General features: G+C 38.8%; 1 protein-coding gene and 1 long non-coding RNA gene across 4 annotated transcripts in view; one reads left to right on the plus strand and one right to left on the minus strand.

Moving 5' to 3' along the window:
• LOC138760374 (uncharacterized) overlaps positions 1-22233 on the plus strand; it is a 35530-nt gene that overhangs the window by 6507 nt on the left and 6790 nt on the right. For both annotated transcript variants that reach the window (XR_011355569.1, XR_011355571.1), the window contains exon 2: positions 20962-21048. This is a non-coding gene — a long non-coding RNA (uncharacterized lncRNA). The remainder of the gene's footprint in view (positions 1-20961; positions 21049-22233) is intronic.
• Positions 2955-21726, minus strand: anxa1a (annexin A1a). Of its 2 annotated transcripts, none has more exons than XM_069930879.1 (13): positions 21644-21726; positions 20075-20144; positions 18460-18553; positions 16949-17043; positions 15709-15822; positions 14092-14182; positions 13937-14016; positions 11026-11082; positions 10855-10948; positions 9882-9977; positions 6655-6713; positions 4913-5035; positions 2955-3806 (listed from the first exon to the last, which is right to left on the minus strand). In XM_069930879.1, the coding sequence occupies exons 2-13, from the start codon at positions 20126-20128 to the stop codon at positions 3750-3752; spliced, it is 1014 nt and encodes a 337-aa protein (XP_069786980.1). In that variant the 5' UTR covers positions 20129-20144; positions 21644-21726; the 3' UTR covers positions 2955-3749. The 2 variants fall into 2 exon arrangements, with proteins under 2 accessions (XP_069786980.1, XP_069786991.1); XM_069930890.1 differs by lacking the exon at positions 21644-21726 and adding an exon at positions 20543-20623.

The raw sequence follows: 22233 nt of genomic DNA on the forward strand, positions 1-22233 counted from the left end.
GCTGGCGGAGTTGTTTGAGTAAACTGGCGTGGACTTGTAGGGCCGAGATGGCCTGTTTCCATGCCATGAACTGTTATATGGTTAATACAATCCACCCCTATTCCAATTATTGAGACAATCAATAACTGAAAGTAAAAACAAAAGACATTTTTTAAAAAATGATACTAATCAAGCAGATCAATATATTCACCAGTACCTTCTGTATGCTGGACAAGGAACAATCAAATTCAATGACAATGCCTCACTAGCGCCCCCCACCCCCTGAGAAAACAGGGTCGCTGTGTTTCTGATGGGGCAGGGTGCTGCTCCCCAATGTCAGAGGGGTGGGAGAATAAAATAATTTATTTGGTCACTGACTCGTATGCAGTTTGGCTGGCAAATGTGAGCACTCTTACCACCAATGTCTGCGAGCAGGCAGCGCAAGGTTATCAGGTGCCAGAGCCCTCTTGGCTTGTGCATCCCAAGCCTTGGGCCCTCCCTAAGCACAGATCGCAGATGTCTGTTGTTGTGCTATCCTGTGGTGAGACAGGCCAGCAGGTATGCATCCAGGGTGTACCTGGGGACCTCATTTCCTGGGCTGACATTTGACACTAGGATACTGTTCCTGCTCGTGTCTCTTTCAACGGTTACATTAAGTGCCTATGCTGGACCCCTGCAATGATAGCCAGGAGAAGTCAGGACCAAAATCCAGCCAATTTAGTGTTTTTAAATAAACACTCCCGAAATGGCAGTGGTTGTTTTTTTTAAAAAAGGGATGGCAAAATTCAAAGTTTTGTTCTTAGCAGTATTCAGAGAAACAGGATATTCTGGCTAGGGCATTCCCCCTTTCAATATTAATCAGAAGCCCAGTTTCCTGAGGTTAGCATGTGAAGGGCCTGTGAGACAATGGTATAATGGCAAATTGACACATTGGGCAGCAGATTAAACTGGCTGGTAGAGGGATTATGGAATGAGTCTTGTCTCTTGTCTGAAGTAACTGCAAATTGCACTTGGTTGTTGAAATGGTGAGAAATTAAGGGGCCTGTACTGTGGGCTGCAAACAACCTGTGGGGGGGGGGGGTGGTGGGAAAGAAAGACAACTGGTTGTCCCATTTACAATTGGCCCCATGTGACCTTGAATGTTAACTTGCCCCTTTTAGTATCAGGAGACTTTCCCCTTTAAATCATTGATCCGAGAATGCATTTCAGAGGAAGACACAAATGTAGCCTCACTTGGGAAGGAGAGGGCAATGGAACAAATGCACTGGGTTCCATGGCCCTCATCCTATGAGAGAGGGGGGGGGGGGTTCCTGCTAGTGCAAATGGGTCATTTTGTGTCTCAGCAGGTCTGAACTCAGCCTGGAGGGCAAGAGAGACTGTTTCAATTTGGGGGGGAAAAGAGAGAAAGGAAGCAAGACTAAGTGGGGGCGTCCCTGGGCTTGATCCTGGAATGGTTGAGTTTTCCCTGGCCAGATTTCCCCCGCAAAGCTCTTTCCACAGCATGTAAATGGCAGAGGTCAGGTTCCCATTTTTTGCTGGAGTGGTCCACCCTAGGCACAGCAGATCAAAGTACAGCTACATGTGTATGAAACAGGGAAGGATTGTGTTTCTAGCCTTTGCCCTATGGAAGTGGATGGGTGCACCCCCACTGCATGTATTCTAGCCTTTCCAGGAAGGTGATGGCATCCCAGTCTTCCCATTAGACAGGACCATGAGCACCAGGACCACTGACCAAGTCAGGACATATGGTGGTGGCCAGGTATCCTGCTAGGGCAGTGGTCACCTCGGTATTTTCCAAAAGATTAGTCACAGGCTAGATACCATTGACCAGCACCCACTAATAACCCAAGTGCCCTTATTGACATTGCCCCATTGCACATGTCCATGAAGATCCCACTGCAGGAGGGTGGGGTACTCTACCTTCACCAGGGTCATTAACTTCTCCCAGGGTAGTGGCTTCCCAGGTCTGGCTGTGGTGCCTTAGGGCATTGTTGATGCTTTGCTGGTCAGTGGTTCACAGGGCAATTGCCTCTTGAGAGTGGCTCAAGTTAGAGCCCTCTCATCCCACATTTGGAGCAGCCTTGTGCTCACCTGGCCATTCATGACCAATCCACCAGCTGGGCCAATTCCTTTAGTGAGCAATCCCAGATCTGTGGTATAAGAATGGCCACAGGCAGGCCCCCAGGACTTTATCATCCAGGTCTCCCTCCTCTCTGCAGTGGACCTCTGCATGGTGATGGGTTGAGTGTGCAGGGATAACAGTGGTTGTGGGACTTAGGCTCATCAGGCACCCCATCACTGTTTAGTCATACATCCCTGTCACCCATCCACAAACAACTTGTTACTGCACTGGACCAGGTCCAAATTTTTAAGCAGGTCAAGCTGCGTGCCAGATATGTGTGCCCATGCCTGCTGCAGCTGAATGAGCCAGTAGGCAACTACCATGCCCCTGACTGAGCTTATTGGCTCGAGTCTGGGCAGCTTGTACCGCCTCCTGCAGTAGCACTGCCAGAGCTTTTCCAACTCCATCCTTCTGGCTGCATGCTTGCTATCTCAGGAGAGACAAACAGTTAAAAGGCACTCCTCTGGCTTTAGGGCACCATGACTTCTTGAAGGAGACCACATGGTGCTCTAGTTTCTCACTAGATGGGTCCAACTGCTCAGACCAGTCCACTTGTTTACCATGGTCCACCAGCATGCTGGCCAAGCACTCAAATCCCTCCCTCTTGGCTATCCACCCAGGAATCATTTTTTGGTCCTTGACCCAGAACATTTCCCCCACACTTGTGTCTAGCCAAGACCAGAGATCCTGGTCACCATGCCAATTGTTGAGTGAGGAAATAGGTTTGGCAGGTCTCAAAGGCCAGGTCTCGAAACAGTTTTGGTAAAGGATTTTTTAATTTACAGAAGGCAAAACATGGGAGAATGGCAATAGACAATACAACTTACAGCAATCATGGGAAAATAGTAGCAGCAATGGAACAATGGAGTTTAATAGTGATTGTGGGAAAAGACAGTTAAGTAATAAACAGCATGCAGTTTAATAGTGGTCATGGGAAGAATAGCAGCACTGAAACATGTATACAATAATGAACATGGGAAAATAGTGTGGGAACAAAGTGCACAGAAATAGGTACATTGAATAATTAAGGAAAAAATTACAACAATGCCCACCCCTCGACAGTGCAGGCACAGCTCAATGCTACTTAGGAACACTAATTAAACACTTCCAACCAGTGCACATTCTTACCAACAATTTCGCCAGGACCCTTGCATAGTTCTAGGTCTGCAGTTAAGCAGTGTGGTCCAAAGATGGCAAACAAACATGGCACCTTTATAGTGCTGGAGGGTGCAGTCCAGGTCATTATCAATACTTCAGTGACAGGTTAATCCAATTACAACAGCCAATGGCCCAAGGCCAAATACAGGCAAACTGGAGCATCCAGTCCAGATCATTTGGAACCAACCACAAGGTGTACACTAATGGGTGGGGCAGGACCAAACCTTGATTGGCAGTTGGTACCTCCAATGAGGTAGGGGCAGTTCTGTCACATGACAGCCACAACCCTTTCCAATCCAGGTCTGCAGTTATCTATTGAGAAATTAGAAGCTTGGCCAAGAAGCATTTTAAGCCAATAGAATCAATTCACATTTTATTTGCAAGTACAGACTTGATAGGCAGTTACAATTTCAAAATCCTACATTAGTTAACTTCATTGCATTTTCTTTTTTTACAATTTCACCAAAATGGCTGATGCACTGAATCAGCATTATTCATCTCCACAGAGAGCAAGCAAGATTTTCTCATAGTCACCCTTGGTTTCATCCTGTAAAGAGAAAAGCCCATTTCATCATGTTTATCATCATTTTCCATCTGAATCAGAAACCCCAAGTCCATTTCATGAACAGCATGACACTATTAGAAATCACTTGAAACATTGTTTATTGAACATTGTGTAATGCAGGCTTGCTAGGAATAGGCAAATATTGTTAATTCCTTTACAAATAATGACCTGCACATTGCAGAGAAATGTCTGCATTAATTTAACCCAATTTTTTTGTAATTACACTCACTCAAAGGACAAAATTCTGAAGTTTGGCATCAATGCTCAAGATATTAATACCTGTAACTTGTTTTGATAATTACATGCCATTTAGACAAATATAGCATTAACAGATTTCTAATCTGGCACTATTTAAGGAGTTTGTACTTTCTCCCTGTGACCCATAAGGGTTTTCCCTGGTGCTCTGGTTTCCTCCCACCCTCCCAAACACATGGGGTTGTAGGTTAATTGTGTAAATTGGCCCCATGGGTTTCAATGGCCAGCATCAGCTTCTATACCATTGTAACTAAAAAAAGTGTTATCGACCTCTTTAGCTTTAAAAGACTTGAAGTGTTGAACTCAAATATTTCATTTATCATTTAAGTTACTGGCATCATGAAGTCACCACACTCCAAACCATTATGGATTCAAAATAGCAAGATTTATTTCTAACATAACAGGCAAATCAAATTCAGTGGCTTCTTGCCATTCTAAGAACCACTCAGCACCAACAATTGCTCCAATTAGTCCTGATACAAATAGCATCCAGATCCACAATGATTGCTCCAATTTCAATACCCTCCCATGTTGGACTCTCCCTGGTTGAGCCAACATCCATCATTATACTCACTCATTCTCTCAATAAGCCCTTTTACCACTGGAACCCCAGGATAGGAAGCCATTTGTGCTGTTTCCACTGGACCACCTTTAATCAGGACACTGACTGGTTTTCCAATGAACAACTCATCCCCAGGGAAATTGGAAAGTCTACCTTCAAACAATGGATGGATGGAAGTTGTCTTCTGTACAGTGAGCAATTAATTCTACCACCAAATCTTGAGATAAAAGACATCTGCAGAACATTAGCAAGAGTGAAGCCAATATCTCACCTTGATGGCACTGTTAAGAGTTTTTCCATATTTAGCTTTGTATTCCATTTTAATATCCATCAAATCCACTTCAGAACGGGAACATATAATTCTAATCAACCTCTCATCACAAGTACCATGGCCCTGCAGGTATAAAAACAGTTTCCAAGGTGATGGATCATAGTTCATATAAATTTTTGAAGGAGATTGTGGGGTACTGTAGGTCACAAACTTCTCAAAACTGATCTCATTTAAAATGCCAGAGCTGTGCTCAAGCCAGACAGTCCAGGTTCCAAGTGCTTTTGCAAAACTTTGAATTCTAGTAGAAACTTAAGTAGGTGTTAATTGGACATGCTCTGGAGCAATGGATTATAGCTTTAAAAGCAACAGATGAACAAATACAGATGTTTGTCTGTTGCTTCAATCTGTCTGAAGGGAGAGGAGAAGAGAAAAAGTTTCTGCAGTCATGGCAAGCTGGCAGGTTGTTGAAACCTCATTTTGAAGACCAGTTACTAGTTCAGCTTGTTGAAGTCCCTTGTGGTCCATACAAGAGGAAATGGTGGCTAGAGTGTTACTCCTGAAATTAAGGAAACTAAAGGGACTCTGGTGACCTTCAAAGAGGTTATCATTTGGAAAACCCTGAAGTGGCTGATCAGAGGGAATCAGTGTGTGTGTCCAATGAGCAACAAATCTCTGAAACCAAGAACCTTCCTGAGCAGTAACCAATGACCTTTAAGCACCAGCACTTAGTGAAAATTCATAAATGTTAAATTCTGTGCATAGTACAAAAATTGCCTGATACCAGTGAACTTGGAGAAGTGAGATGGGACTGAATCAAAGAACTTTCCTGAACTTGTACACATGTGCTTAGAATTAGAGCAGTAATAAGTTAATAGTTCAATTTTTTTATGTTTAAAGAAAATTAAAGGAATTTTAAGTAACTATTTGTCTTGGTGAATTTCTACTGCTGCTGGGTTTTGAGATCCTCTGGGCCTGTAAGAATACTTAATATCAAGTTAAAGAAAGTCAATTTGATTGGCAAACTAAATTTGATACTTCTATTCCTTAAACTGGTTTGTTTCAAGTTACTGCCAAATCATTTATTGATGAACAAGTGATTTTAGTGAATCCTAAACATTTCTCCACATTCTGGAGAAACACATTATATCTACTTTCAATCATGTTGGAGAAACCAAATGTCGACAGGGTGACCACTCTGCACAACACCTTTCTCCAACAAAGATGACGATGCTTTTCTTGCCAGTCATCAGTTCTTCATTCTTTCATCAGGGCAATGCAGCCTTTTAGATTAAACTTAATTTCAGGGAACACATTTGCATCATAATGAATACTTCTGCATTTTATCTAATATTTATTTAGTTTATCCTCTCCATTTTCACTCCCCAATCTGCATTTGACAACAGTTATATTTTCTCTAATTGCCCTTGATCTAAATGAAGGGTTTCAGAAATTCTTGCCCCATTTTATCCAGTGTTTGGAAAGGGGTGGGTGGCCTTTGCCTTAGGCATTCATCCTTTTCACCCATCTTTAACTATCTTTATCAGTTCTGATAAAATGCATTCAACTTGAAATTGCCATCCTTTCCACAGATGCTGGCCAACTGGTGGGATTTTTCTAGCATGGTTTTCAAAGTTTCTAAGGTCTGCAGTTCTTATTAATGATTCATTTTTACAGCCACGATGCTACAGGGCTTTATCTTGTGGTCTTAAAGTGATTACTTTTCAAACATTTGGGACACTCACCTCCATGGAAAGATGCAACTTCTCAGCAAAGTAGGCTGGTGTGTTAACAATGCATTTCACTGTACAAAAAAAGTCATGTTACTACAAAATTCAAGTTTCTTTGATACAAATTGTTAAGAATGATCTTAACTAACAAGTAAATTTCTTCAATGGGGCTAAATTCCACAAGTGTATGCAACTATCATTTGTTTTAACAAGATGCAAAAATTGGGTCAAGCAGCATCATGAAGCAAGAGGGCAAGTTGATATTACATATCAGGAACCTGCATTAGAACTGCAAGTGGAGATGGTCACAGAGGTGAGGGGCAAGGCAGGACCTGGCAGGCAATGGGACCAGGTAAAGAGAGTTGAAACCTGACCCAGCTCCATGTGCCCATCATCTTCCTCACCTGGTTCAATCCATCAACTATTACCTCACCTCTATAGTCCAAAAATGTTCAGAATTTGTCATGAACGAGACACGAAATTCAGTTTTGCAGCAGTATCATTAGTGAACATATTTCATATTATGACCAGTTTACACATAAATAGTGCACAAAAAGTAAGGCAGGGTCTTTGGTTCATTGGTAATTCAGGAATCTGATGGCAGTGGGAAGAAACTGTCTTTGTGCCATTGAGTGTTCATCTTTAGGCTCCTGTACCTTTTCCCGATGGTAGCAGAGTGAAGAGGGCATGGCCTTGGTGGTGGTCTTTGAGGATAGAGGCTGCTTTTTTCCCCCCAAAAAGACTGCCTCATGTAGATGTTCTCTATGGAGTGAAGTCTGATGCCTGTGATGTAAGCAGAGTTAACAACCCTAGAGTTTATTCTTGTCCAGAGTTGGTGCCTCCATACCAGGCAGTGATGTAACCAGCCAGCCAGAATGCTCTATATTGTACACCTGTAGAAGTTTACATGACATAATAAATCTCCTCAGACACTGAAAAGTATAGCCTCTGATGAGCCACCTTTGTTATTGGATCAGTATGGAGGCTCCAGACAGATGTTTATATCAAAGGATTTGAAGTTTTTGACCCTCTCCACTACTGAGCCCTCCAAAGACTGGGTTATGTTCCGACTTCCTCCTGGTCCACAATCTCCTTGGTTTTGCTAACATTTGAGCACAAGGTCATAATTCCACCATTCAATTAGCTGGTCCATCTCCCTCCTGTAGCTTCCTCATTGCAGTTTCATTCTGCTGACAACTGTGTTGTCATCAGCAAACTTGTAGATGGCATTGAAATTGTGTGATCACAGTCATGGATGGACAATGAGTAGAGGAGTGGGCTAAGCACACATCCTTAGGGTGTGCCTGTCTTTATGATCAGCAAGGAGATGTTTCCAATTCATACTGACTGGTCTTCTGATGAGAAAGTCAAGGATCCAGTTTCAGAGTGGAGTATAGAAGCCAAGAGTTCTTGATCAGCACTGAGGGAATAATGGTATTGAAGGCCAAGCTGCAATCTATGAAGAACATATGAATTGCTACTTTCAAGGTGATCCAGAGCTGAGTGGAGAGCCAGCGATAATTGCATCTGCTGTGGAGCGATTGTGACAATAGATGAATTGCAGCAGGTCCAGATCTTTGCCAAGTGTTAATTCTGGCCATGACCAGCCTCTCAAAGCATTTCACCACAGTAAAGGTTAGTGCTACTGGGCAGTAGTTGAGGCAGCTCACACTACTCTTGGGTACCAGGATTATGGATGCCTTTTTGGGAACCTGACTGCAGCAATGAGGGGTTGAAAGTTTCTGTGAACACTCCAGCTGGTTGGTTGGTACAGTACCTTGCAGGCAAGCTGTCAGGGCTGGATGGTTTGAGGGCTCACCTTGAATGATGTTCTGACATCATCCTCAGACACACAGGGTCTTCAGCCTTTTCAGAGATTCTAGAAGGCACTCTGGTTCTTAAAACTGGCATAGGTGTCAGCCCATTAGATAATGAAACATCACAGCCATCTCTAGTGTTCACCCTCACTTTGTAGGCTGTAATGGCCTGCACTTCCTGCCATAGCTGGTGTGCATCTGTCGGTTTCTAGTTTCCTCCAGAATTGAAATGGCCTTCCATAGGCCATACCTGGATGTTGTCAAGATCCTGATCCTTGCTTTAAACAACCTTGTCTCGTCCCCAGCATGTTGCAAATTCTGATTCATCCAGGGCTTCTGGTTGGGGAATGCCCAGTATGTGCATGGGCACACACTCATCCATGCATCCCTCTGCCTCGTTATTTTGCATCATATCCATCTGGATAGATCTTACAGATTTATTGAACTAGTCATGCCAATTTAATACACAAATTATTTCACAAGTTATCCAACTCAGTGAAAAAGTAGACTTCCTTCCCCAACCCAATGCTACTTTTACAATCTTGTTCAAATTTGAGCTGCAAAGCATCTTTCTTCCTGAAACAATATCAGTTCATTCTACGGACTTCATTGGAAGTGGTTGCATTTCAAACATTTCTTTACAGACTACTGACCTCAAATCCATGTTGTTTATGTGAGCCATTGCACATTAGCAATACAAATATATTTTCAATTCAGAATTGGTGCTCAGAGTCAGCTTGGTTCCGACCAAGTATCAAGAAAGCAGATTTCACCCCAATTCAGTACTCATTTGTCTCTACCAACAATAAATGTGTGAATCCTTGCTTTTAATTTATTAATGATTGGATTTTAATTTTTACAATTAGTATACAAGAAGAATGCATTGTTAGAAACAAGTTTGCTCATCATTAGTGCACTGCTACCTTAGACCAAGGTACAAATTAGACAAGTTGCTAATTCCAGATTAGACAATTAAATTGCCCATTATTGTAACCAACATTTAGTTAAGTCACTTTAAAAAAATTCAAAACTGATGGGAACTTCAGTCATTCCAGCTTCCACAGAGGTAGAGATATGCATAGATTAATGCCCTGAAACTCAATCCTCTAGCAAGGGTTGATAAACTGGCAAGATCATACAAGACTGACTACCTCACTTATCACACAAGTCAAACTACATTCCAAATATTTTGATTAAGGAAAATATTAAGTACCACATTCTGCCAACAGAATTAGTTCATTCTGAACATCAGTTCTAAATTAGCACTCATCTTCCATTAATATAGTTTTATTAAACTAAAAATTTTCAAAACAGTATTTGAGATGGCTGTAATGCAATTTTTTTTGACCCAAAATAATGTAAAAGTGTCACAACTGCCCTGCAGTTATATTGACTTGGATAACAAAGCCCCGAGATGTTACTTACCCAAAGTTATCAATAGATTTTCTATGTCCCCCTTCAGCTCAAGTTCCAAGGCCTTGTCCACTTCATGTGGACTGTACTTTGTGTACCTCTCAAACACTAAGATGAGAAGATTAGGCAGTGACAAGGATTTTGTTGATGCAAAAAAACCCACTAAACAAATCAATGTCTAGAATTGCTATTTTTAAACAGTTAAAATCTGAGAATAACCTTTAAAATCAATTTCAAATTGAATGCCATATCCAATTTTTCCATGGCAAATGGTTTTAAAATATTTTAATGATTGGGTCACTTCAGGTATCACTACACAAAAAGGTTGCATGACTTATTTAATTGTAGGGTTAGGCAAATTGTTCAGCCAAGCAAATCCTTCAATTCAAGTCTTTGTAGTATTAAGAAAACAAGCTACCACAGAATTATTTTTGTTTTGCATGCACTTTAATCTTTCAAGCAGAATCATGAAGACTTGTCACTTCCACAAATTCTAATAATCATTCATATTTAACTTGCCTTTCTTCATTTGTTGTCACTGTCTTCTCTTCCTCCCCCAAACTGATATTATGTGAATAAGTGATTCTGACATTTTCCCCATGTTGATTGTTACCATTTGATCTAATATCAAAAGACCCTATCTGCAGAAGGTAGAATTTCAGATGCCACTCAAAATTTTAGCATACAAATTACATTCATTATACCCATGAAATATGTTGGAATTACCTTTTGGAATTAAAATTTAATAGATCTTAAATGAACAGCATTTTTATATTGGGACAAAAATTATAGTTCACTCAAGTAGAACTTTAATACATTCCAACTGCCACAAAACATCTTAATAGATTTTAATTACAAGCCATAAATTGGACGACTCCACATCACTTGAACATGGGTTAATAAATCAAATTTTAAGCCCCAACATTCAATAGAACTTGGCCATTGTATAATTGAGCAAATCCATTGCTGCTTTAATGAATCTTACCTATATTCAGATGTGCAAAATTCCTGCTAGAGAGTATTTTAATGAATGTGTCAATATCGGTCCCTTCCTTTTTTTCACCAGCATGATACAAAGCCTAAATAAAGGATACAATTTAGTTCTTACTAAAAAGATTTTTCCAAGTTCAAAATTTGAGAGGAGCATTCAACTCACCCTTGCGTCATCATCAGCAAGGTCGTAATCCACCACATCTCCTTCGTCTCTGGATGCCTGAGTTTCAAATATTTTCAAGTAAGATGAGTGCAATCAAAATTAAAGCATTGAGTTTAATGGGAAGCATAACCAATTCAAATTGACATCTTTTAAAGGACCACATGTTAGAAGAATTTTGCCATAATTTTCATTGCAAAACAAATTGTAACAACTACATTGCTGTTTCAAGTTAACAGTAGATGCAGTTTTAGAGTAATTATGCATTCTGGATTGGAAATAAAAGTTTAATCAATTGCCATCACCTTTCTTCCTTCCCCCAAGGTTTTCCCCAAGTACCTCTATAATTACACTTCCCCAGCAGAATCCATGTTCAGCTATCATTTAAAACAGTTAATTCAAAAATATTTCTTATTGAAATTGCAGGGTTGCCATGCAACACATTTTGCTCATCCAGGTACATGTACTTTAATTTCCAATTAAAGTTCACAACTGTTCCACACCCCATTATAATTAAGTTTACTTGTAGATCTGAACAAACCCAAAAACTTAGACCTGAAACTATTGAACTGCAACACTAATGAGCAGGAAACCTTCTGGTAACAAAAAGGAATGTTGGAAGCATCAAGATTAGTCAATAGTGAGGGGAAAAATTGGGGGCAGAACTAGGAAAATGCAAAGAAATTGTACTGTTGAATGATGGGAAGTAAAGGAATATCTGATTGGTGCCTAATGAAGGGCTCAAGTCCAAAATGTTGGCATCTTGGCTACATAAAGTACACTATTTGACCAGGCAAGTTTCTCCAGCGTTAGTTTTTACATGCACTGCGCATCAACTGTCATTAATGCTCTAAATTGACAGATCAGAGTAGAAATAGAATATTAAAGTGTTCCCTGGAGAAAAAGGGAATTTCCTAGAAAGGGACCAACCCATTCATCAATCTAGAAGAGATCAGACACCCAAATCTAATACACAAAATGTGGGACAGTGCCAAGGGGAGTTGTTAGATGTGGAGACCAGAGGTTCATGGGTAAAATCCCTTTGGAATGCAGAAGGGGAAGCAACATCTTGAAGTGGTGGAAGTTATGAAACAGAACACTAGAGCACAGGCCCTTTGGCACCCAATTTTGTGCTGACCCATGTTTCCATGAAAAAAAATGAAAAGCGAAGCCCTTTCTAGCTCAACATTTTTTCATTCATGTGGCTGTTCTCAACCTTTTTCTTTTCACTCACACTATCCTTTATCCAAAACCATTGGGGACAGTGTTCCAAATTTCGGAAAGCCTACCCAAATTGTGTTGCCATATCCACCCCCATCCCCTTCCAGTCCCTCGGCCACCACCCCCGACTACTAGTCCCCACCTGCCAGATTTTGGAGCTTTCTGGATTTTAGATGTCCAGATAAAGAAAAGTGTACCTGTACCATTTTAACTGTTCCCTATGCCATCAGTGCTCTGTGATTGGTAAAGGATTGCTCAAGGTGGTATGTGAGTGGGAAGGGAAGGTGAGAATCATTGCTCAATATAATTTCAGCTTGGAAGGAGAGACCAAGGGGAACTATCGTGTTGTCTGGGAAGTGGGACTGAGCAATGAAGAAAATAGCTGCCATTGACTACGACCTATTAAAAGGCAGTCTCAACACAGACTGAGACAACATGCCATTCAACCCAATAACCTCCACATTCAAGGAAACTTCTACAATTTGACTTCTCTAATGGGATTCACAAAAATCTTCTCTTGGGATTTTTGTTTGAGAACAACTTCAGCAAATTGTTAATCCACCATCTCCATCTTCCCACCATCAGGAGGGGAAGAAGCCCCTTCATGTGATGCATCACTTCATGCAAGCCACTTGAAATAATCTTCCCTGCATTGAAGAAGCCAACCTATACAACATGGCTGCTTTTCTAAGCACGTACAATTTGCAAGGCTGATCCTGAGCTTCAAGTTGCCAGTCACTATTTTGATTCCTGGTTCTCCAGTGATAAAGAGTTCAAGCTTGAATACATCATGCTCACTTTGAAAAGGAGCATGAAAAATTAAATAGTACCAATGAGAATTTCTGCAGAAGTGTCAAACCTGTGATATCCATTTGAGCCCAATGTCAGAACATCTTTCAAGAGGGTGAACCTTCACGATACATTAGGCCCTGATGGCATATCTGACAGGATAGTGAAAATTTGGCAACCAACTATTTTCAATCTCACTGCTACATTTGAAGGTTCCCACCTGCTTCAAAAAGTCATCATACCAGTTCCAAGAGTAGAGTGAGGGCCTCAATGACCCACATCTACTATGATGAAATGGTTTGAGGTTGGTCATGGGCAGAATCAACTTATACCCAAAGAACAGAACTCACTACCACAATTGCTCCACAGAAAATACAATTTACTGGCTCTCCATTTAGCCTTGTATCTTGTGGTAATGAACTCACTGATTCAAAATCTTACATTACCTTCAAAGCACAAATTAGAAGCACCAGGACACCACTTGCCTAGATGACTGCAGATAGACAGAGCATTTTATCTAGTAGCAAATATCAACTCTTTACACTGTGTTCACCACAAGCACTTTATAACTGCAGTTACCCCAAAAGTACTTGCATCAAAGACAAGGGTAGTGGGGAAAATAGGACTCCATTTCACCAAGTTACATACAAATCAACTTGGAAATATCAGTGTTTACCATAGCAAACCAAATATTGGAACATCCACAATTTGAAAAAAGTTCAAGGCACATCACTAACTTTCAGACAATTTTAAGTGCCCTTTTCCTGAAAAAGGTAAAATATTAATGCCTTCCTTCTTATTTGAAGATCATCCCCACTAGAGAAATTTGTTTTGGGTACTTGCATAACAGTGGTCCATCAAAGCATTGAAAGTTGTTGAATAAAAAGTATGTAGTTTACTTTACCTCAAGTAGCACAAGTAAAGCTTTTAGAAATGCCCCACTCGTATCACCTTTGATGGTTTCTGCCAGATCCTTGCCAAATTCTAAAAACAAATTTTTGAAAATTAAGGAGTGAAATGTCTTCACTACACATGGCACAAATAGGTTAAAAAGGTTACCTTCTCTGAAGGCTTTAATTATCTCCTTTATCTCTTTGTTTTTCCTAGTTACCAGTATTTCTATCAGACAGTCTTCATCAGTACCAAAACCCTATCAAAAGTATTTGAAAATTAATACAACATGCATAACTTACATGGCAAATAAACTAAAATTGGATTTTTATTCATGGTCTAACAAAGAAAAATGAAATTTCATTCCAAATCCATTTACCCAATTACACTTTAAGATGTTCTATTTCTTATCTGGACATCTCATGCCATTTCTAAAATACTAATCTACAATTCAGTTTGCTCCAAACTATTAGTTTTCTGACTGCCCTCCCAAATTCCATGAGAAAACTTATTAGAGTTCTGTGTTGTGTATTGGCCTATGTGTTGTGAGGTTTTATGTTAAAAAGTGACAGTTTGCCTTTGAGAGCCAAGGTGAAGGTGGACTGCTGAGAGTGGGAGACAGACTGAGCATGTGCAGAAAATGATCTAAAAATTTCTGGACTTGGACGATAAACCGCCACTGGAGTGGAAAGCGGCCCAGAGCATGAGCCATGGTCTGGAGGACAGTTTAGAATGTTGGGATTTCAAAAAGGGATGAACATTCCAAAGGCAGCCAGAAGGATCCAGATCAAGCCAGTGGTTCCTCTCTGCAAGCAACACAAGACGACAACTTCTAATTTTGTGTGCTCTCTCTCAGATCTTTTGGCTTCAGTTTACCAAGCAAACTGAATTTTGTTGATGACTTTTGCTTCAGTTGAGATCAGAGTCTTGTGTGTTGTGTCTAAGTTTTTCTGTGGGCTGGTTGGAAATAGACTTTAATTACACATGTTATATTTAGGCTGGGGAATTTATTAGTTTTACACTGTTATAGAAATTTGTATAGTAACCAGTGGGCATTGTTATAAAAGGGGGATTTTGAATTGAAGTTTGAAGGTGAATTTTTTGTTAAAGTAATTGTTCATCTTTACTCCTGTGTGATGTGCCTTCTTTGTGGTTGCTGGTTTGATCTTGTAACATTATTCATTCCCTAACATACCAAGTTCAATTCAATTTTACATTTCCATCCATATCTGCCAATTCCCTCTGCACACCAAGGAGAACATTTCTTTAGCATCCTTATAAATGTCAAATTATTTTAAAGCATAGAGACTCAAACTTAACCATACTGTTGAATGATTAGTCCACCTTAAACCACTCTTCCTCCTCTCCCCAAAAAGAGGATGGACACATTTAATGCAACTCTTCAAAAAGTGGCAAAATTAGAATTCTTATTTCAGACTTGGCCAGCAGATCTATATCAAAGAACAAGAAAGCAAGGCATTCTAATCTTCAAAGTATAAAATGTTTAAATAGTCATCCTGGGATGAGCATAATTAGTAATATAAACAAAAAGTTTTGTGCAAAACAGATCATGAAGTTCTCCAAGTTTAAAGCACATGCATCTCAACTCCAAATTCGAGGAAGTGTCCACAACAGCATGAGCTCAGGCAAAATGTCCCATTGTAGTGAAAACTGGCCAGTGAAATGGAGGACAATTAATGTTATTGTCCATCTTTCAGCCTTGGTTCTAAACCTTGAAGATGTAGTAATACAATGTTTTTCAGATCAAATGGTTGTATAAATTACCTTCATAGCTTTAGACAGCTGATGTGCATCAAACTGAGCAGGAGTTTTGAGCAGATAAAGGACCACCATCTTCAGCTTCGTGGACAGGTTGCTTTTCACAACATCTTTGAGTGACTGGCAAGAAAATGTTCAAAAACATCAACCTCTGTTTTAAAGTCAGCAGGTGGTTAATGCAATCCAAAGTTAAAATTTATGGAATATATGGGTTAATTAATCATAGAAAATATGTAGAATATATGCTTATGTACTATTCAGTTTGTATACACGAATCCAGTTCTATGTAACAATTTAATATTAAGGGGCAGCCACAGTATGTAGAAAAGTTGGCTGATTACAGTAGGTTTAGAATTGTCTGCTTGCAAAATACAAAAGAGAGAATATGTATGAAACAATTTAGTAGGAATGTTAAGGCAAAAGGAGGTGTTGATGAGCAGATGATGGCCAGACAAGAACAAAGAGAATCCTGATAGAGACTGTCAGAAACAAAGAGAATGGAAACTAACTCAGTAAGAAGGCCAAGACAGAAGGTGGTGTTGAGTAGAACAGAAGAATATGGCCAGATGAGAACAAAGAAATAATTAGAAATATCTGGGGTATGAATTGATTTCTGATCAAAACAGGATATTCTGGCCTTGAGGATTAAGATGGGAGCTCTACACCCCAGATATCTGCAGAGCAGGAAATTACTTGTGATAAATCTTGTGCAAGAAATCTAGCAAAGAAAGCCAACTTTTGTTCTGTACAAGGTTCAGCTATATAAACTGTAGAAACTGGACAGTAGAGATCAGTTTTGGGGAATAGCTCACTGTGCAGGTGACCTATGAACTAACAACTGAACCAAGCTCTGTTAAGCTTTATTCTTGTGCTGTGTAATAAACTGATTGTTGAACCGAATACCTTCTCCTATCACTTCATTTAACAAACACGCTGGACTCAGACGACACATAGACTAAATTAAGGGTAGGGTAAAACCAGAGTCCGACAATATACAGCACAGTAACAGACCATTTCAGTCCACGAGTTTGTGCCACCCAACCTATATCCCCAAAATGTTTTGAACAGCGGGAGAATAGAGTCCCTGGGGAAAACCCAGTCTTAGGGAGAACAAAGCCCCGTCCTGATCGCTGGTGCTGTAAAGAAGTTGTGTTAACCACTAAGCCAGTCATGCTGATCCAATTATTATTCAGTTCTGTGCAAGTTTAATGAAATATTCCTTCAAACAAGATTTTAAACAACTGACCTTTCCAACATCCTGTTGATAAACTGCTGCTATTTGTTGTCGCTGATCATTGGTCCGTGTTGTCAAAATACTAATGATGGTATCTTCATCCACACCTTAAATTAAAATACTATTAGTCAAATTCAAGAACAAAGTTTATTCACATCAAGTACCTGAAAGAAATCCAAAAGTTATTAGCAAAACAAGGTTTTTGGAAAAGTTCCAATCTTTGTTTGAAAAGTTAACCCATGGGACAGTGTCCCCGTTTTCAAGGGCTACCAATAAGTGCATATACTCCATGTCCTGGACTGATTTTATACCCAACCAACAGTTGGTTTGAATTGGTTGGTGTACTACAGTTTACCCATGGTACCAGTCTGGAGTATATTATGTAGGATGAAAATGGTTAATGCAAATGTTTAGGAGACTTGGGTTACTGGACAATATTGGTATCATACATTTGAAATAATCCTATAATGCAGTTTAAAGACCAACAATGAGGATACATAGAATGAAAGACAAGGATTTGAAGAATGCTGAGAACAGAGGGTCTTCAGTATCTAAAGGCCCTTTTATGAAGCAAAAAATCCAAAAGTAAAGACAGATTCTTCACCCTCACAGTAGAAAACTTACTTTCATAGTTGGTCTGTGAGTGGCTGCAAGGTGGCAACTCCAATCTATCTCCAAGGTAGTGCTGGAGGTAGAGCCACCAGGGGCAGTTGGGCTATATCACAGCAGCAGTCACCCCATCTACAGCAGATCCAGACAGTGCACCGAGGCTCCTCTCCACAAAAGCAGCAATGGAGCAGTCTTCTAGGACTGCTCCATAAAAAGGAAAGTTTAACATTTTTATTCATGTTTGAAACCAGCCTCAAAGCAGAGGCCCAGCATAAAAACATCAAAAGTACTGGTCACTATAGGAAGGAATGCAATTGCACTACATTTCAATTGTGAAGAATAGGCAAATAGATTGGGTTTTACTTGCAATGGCTTTGACTGAGAGTACCCAAAGTTAATACAAAATTGAGGGGCATAGATAAAGGCAGACAATAGGAAACAATTTTTCTCTTTTCCCTCCCCATCCCAATGCATATCTAATACTAGAAGGAATCATTTAGATGAAGTTTGGAGGGGATCCAAGCAAGATGCTTCTATTCAAGTGGTCAGAATCCAAAAATATTTTAGGAGGAAAGAATTTTTGACAGAAGCATTTGAATCACCAAGGCATAAAAGGTTATGAACCAAATACTGGTAGATGGAATTATCAATAATGAATACTTGACACTTAGTACAGACATGGTCAGAAAAGCATCTATTACTGTTAGACAGTCTTCAAGGTGGAGAAAATTTTGTAGTTGATCTTTTGAAAAATTCAGTTAACAACTTCTGCATTAATGCCATTAAGTTATAAATATTACATTTACCAAGCCACTGGAAGAATAATTAAATCAACTCAGATCAATTTGTGAAACTAGTAGCATTAACTACTCAGACATTTCAGATTAGATTTCTCATTTAGGAAATCAGCTCACCTTTTGCATTGAGTGCATAATTTAATGCACTTGCATCTGCCTGTGGGTCAAAGCTAGGAAACGGACAAACAGATGGTCCACCAGGGGAAGGACACTATATTTGAGTGAGGGAAGAAAGTAATTATTGTAACACTTTCCAATTTAATCAGTGCATTGTCTTCTATACAGTTGAATGTTATTTTTCTGTATCAAGTATCCCTTCATCACCAAGTATTGTTTGATTTCTACATCTTTATTGGTATGTTCCCAGACTTAATTATAGTCAATCTTGCCCCCCACCCCTCTCACGTCATCTCCCTTTTACAGTAACTGGAAACCACAAATGCTATCTGCAAACACAATTGGACGTGGCATTTAATCAACCAATGAACACTTATTGATTAGTGATCTGCTTCAGTGATGACATTGATACAAATATCTCAAATGTTCTGGAGTAGCCTCATTGTACTGCAAACATAAGCATGCAATCAAGGATACAATTCCTTCAATTCTGATTTCATAATTAATCTGTTGTTGATTTTCACTCCCAGTTAGCTATCTGAACACCACAAAACCATTGTCATGTGAATTAAGGTTCAATTTCAAAACACCACATCCCCCCCAAAAAAAAATCACTTCTCTATTCTGGACATTTCTTCCACAACCGGTCGTCCTACTCTGTAATCCTAAAGTAGGCTGTCAATTATACCACACCAAATACAACATGGTGGGCACCGAGGCTAGATCTCACGAGACCTCCTTGTTGCCATTTTGGTGACCTCTGGCACCCAAACAATTAGCCCTACTCCCCTGAAAAAACAGTGATTGGCCAATCCATGTACTTCATGTGGCCAATTCATAAATACACTATGAAATGGTCAATTAAGTCACACAAGTAAATTTTTATGATTTCAGAGCTCTTGTAACTAAATAGCACAAAGTCTGAAAAGTACCAATTTAAAAAAACTATTTAGTTGGAGTGCATCAAATGGATCCAAAAGGGGCTAGTTTCAATATTTTGGACCTGGTCACATTGCAAAAACATTTACAATAAAATAACTTTTGCAATGTATCTTATTCCCCCAAAAATTGTAGACATTGTTCTGCCTTAAGCTCTAGAAAAAGATGGTGTGTAGAAAAGCAGGAGAAAGCTTAATTGGCAGAAGTCTAGTGAGTAAAACCAACAAAATTTATTTCACTTGGATTCAAAACATGAATAACAGTAAATTAAATACTTGTCCAGGAAATGTTCTTACTGACCAATTGAGAGAATTGGGAGAATTTTGTAGAGATAGGAATTATTTTGCATTCCCAGGGCTTGTGCTGGTAGTTCAGGTCTCAGAGGTTATACAAAGCCAGGCACAGGTCATCCACAATGCAGATTTTATGTGAAGGTTATGAATGGCTTCAAGGAAATTATACTCAAATGAATCATTTTATACTCACAAGCAAACATGAAAATATGTTAATTACAGCATTGTTTCAGAGTTCTTTGAGAGTACCCCAAAAATAACATCAATTTAATTTCCCTTCCCTACCCAGGCACCCTCAAATGTTGAAGTCTTGCTGTTTAAAATGCAAAAACTTTAATTAACCATCTGTTCAAAGAGTAAGTTTGCAAATTATAAATGCTCACATTAGATCTGTATGCAGATTGTTTAAGTAACTGGCTGACAAGTCCAGATGCCATTATATTTGTTGATGCCCTGTTGAAGATAAAATACCCATTAGATCTTTTGATAAATGTCTCAGAATTGTAACTGTAGATTTCACTATCAGGATTTTTTTTGGTTTATCAACCAAAATATTCCATGTGAAAAATCTTTGTTCAATATATTTGTACATTTAAATAATGCTGCACTAGTCTGATAACTTTTTTTTAAAAAAGTCTTGAAAAAGCCATTCCAGGAATAATCAAACTTCACTCATTTAGTACTAAAAACAGAATCAAGTTATTTAGGAGGATTATAAGTTTATCATCAAGAATTTTTAAAATATTATACCAGCTAATTATCAGTTTAGAATTAGCAAGATATCTTGCAGGTGACAGATGAAATGTCTGTACAAATCAACAAAAATTGGTGCTTAAAAAATCTTAACTTACCAAAAACAAGTTAGTAATTTGAAGGCACACAAAGTTTAGAATTTGAACTTTTGCCTGCAAGTTGTAAGCCTCAATCAGGTTTTCCTTATTTTATTACTGTTAAAATAAAATAAGAGTCCTCAAGTAACTTTACATTGTAGGAAGAAAGCACCACACCCATGGGAAGAGATTTCAGAAGCCACTGGTAGCAATGTAAACATCTGTAGGTTGAAATGAGTTGATTTTTCTCTTATTCAAAGCTTATAAATTGCCCATTCAAAAAGAGTCTAGACCATCATTAAACAAAGTCCCAATGAACCAAATACAAACTCAAGCAACTACTTTAGTAATTCCAGCCAGTATAGCAGTTTAGCAAGGCAAAATGTAACTTGCAGCCTGATGTTCAAAATGTACATTTATATTTTTCTTCCTTTTTTTAGGCATAAGAAATTAAGTCAAGCATTTCCCTGGTTGTCATCTATGGCCTTGAACCACTACAGTCCATTCAGAGACAGTACTACAGACTGGTATGGGCAGTTCACAATTCTATCAAAGAGCAATATACCAAGACAGAGTTTGATACATTTAATCATTAAAATATAAATAGCCAGGTTATTTTTCTAAAAGAAAAACAAGCTCCAAGTGTTCACTAAAGAAAATCATTTTACCCCAAATTAAACTTCACTTGGTCAAATGAGATAAAGTTACTTTTTGTCACAAGTAGACAGTAAAATAAAAAAAATTCTGTGTACATACTTATAGATGATAAAATAGCTTAAGTTGCAAAGAGTGAGTTAACATACTGGTCAGTTTCTCCTGCCAAGATTCCTATCACACAAGATATTTTTTCTTTTAAGTCAGTTGCCAAAAATCCTGATCATAAACTCAATTTTTAATAGAAAAATTCTAAAACATACAACTCAGTTCTCCAGAATAAACTTAAAACCAATTAGTTATACAAAACACATCAGAAGTTATTTTAAAAGGCTTTAACTTCTCAGTGAGCTTGAATCAAAAGAAAATATTGTTCAGCAAACGTCCACATTCTTCCAAAACATTACTTGTGAATTGTTTTAGCCCCACATTTAATCAAAACAAAGTTTAAAAAGAAAAGAAACTTACCAAATGTTTGTGCTAACAAATGACCTTTCTACACTAGAGAAATTCTCAAAATCTGCCACCCAGCTCTTTGAGCTGGAATATATACTAATGCCACTCCCAATGAGGTCATCAGTTACGGGCCTACAATCTGATTGACTGAACATTGCAGATTATAATGGACCAATCAAATACCAGATACTGAATACGAGTATTCAGCTGCAGTGAACAAATTGAAGGTCACTATAACAACTTCTTGCAAACAAAATCACTTGGGAATTAAATAATGTTAACTTCTGTTTCAATTACAATTACATGATTTTTCATAATTTAGTAATTTTATAGAAAACAGGGAAATAATGAATCAAAATTGTATATATTTTATATATACATTAAGTATTTTGATTTGCTAAATCAAAATTCAGAAGATTTATCTTTCACACAATTTGGAAAGTATCTGTTATAGCACAGTAGGCATTATTCTTGTCCCAAGGTAAAATTTGTAAATTCCAGACACTCCAGAACCTGATGGAGCAAATCTTAATTGATTGAGTTTGATGTTAAAATCTATGACCCCATTATTCAGGAAAGACTATGAATTACCCATTTCAAAT

Source organism: Narcine bancroftii, chromosome 1, assembly GCF_036971445.1.
Source record: "Narcine bancroftii isolate sNarBan1 chromosome 1, sNarBan1.hap1, whole genome shotgun sequence".
Classification (NCBI taxonomy): domain Eukaryota; kingdom Metazoa; phylum Chordata; class Chondrichthyes; order Torpediniformes; family Narcinidae; genus Narcine; species Narcine bancroftii.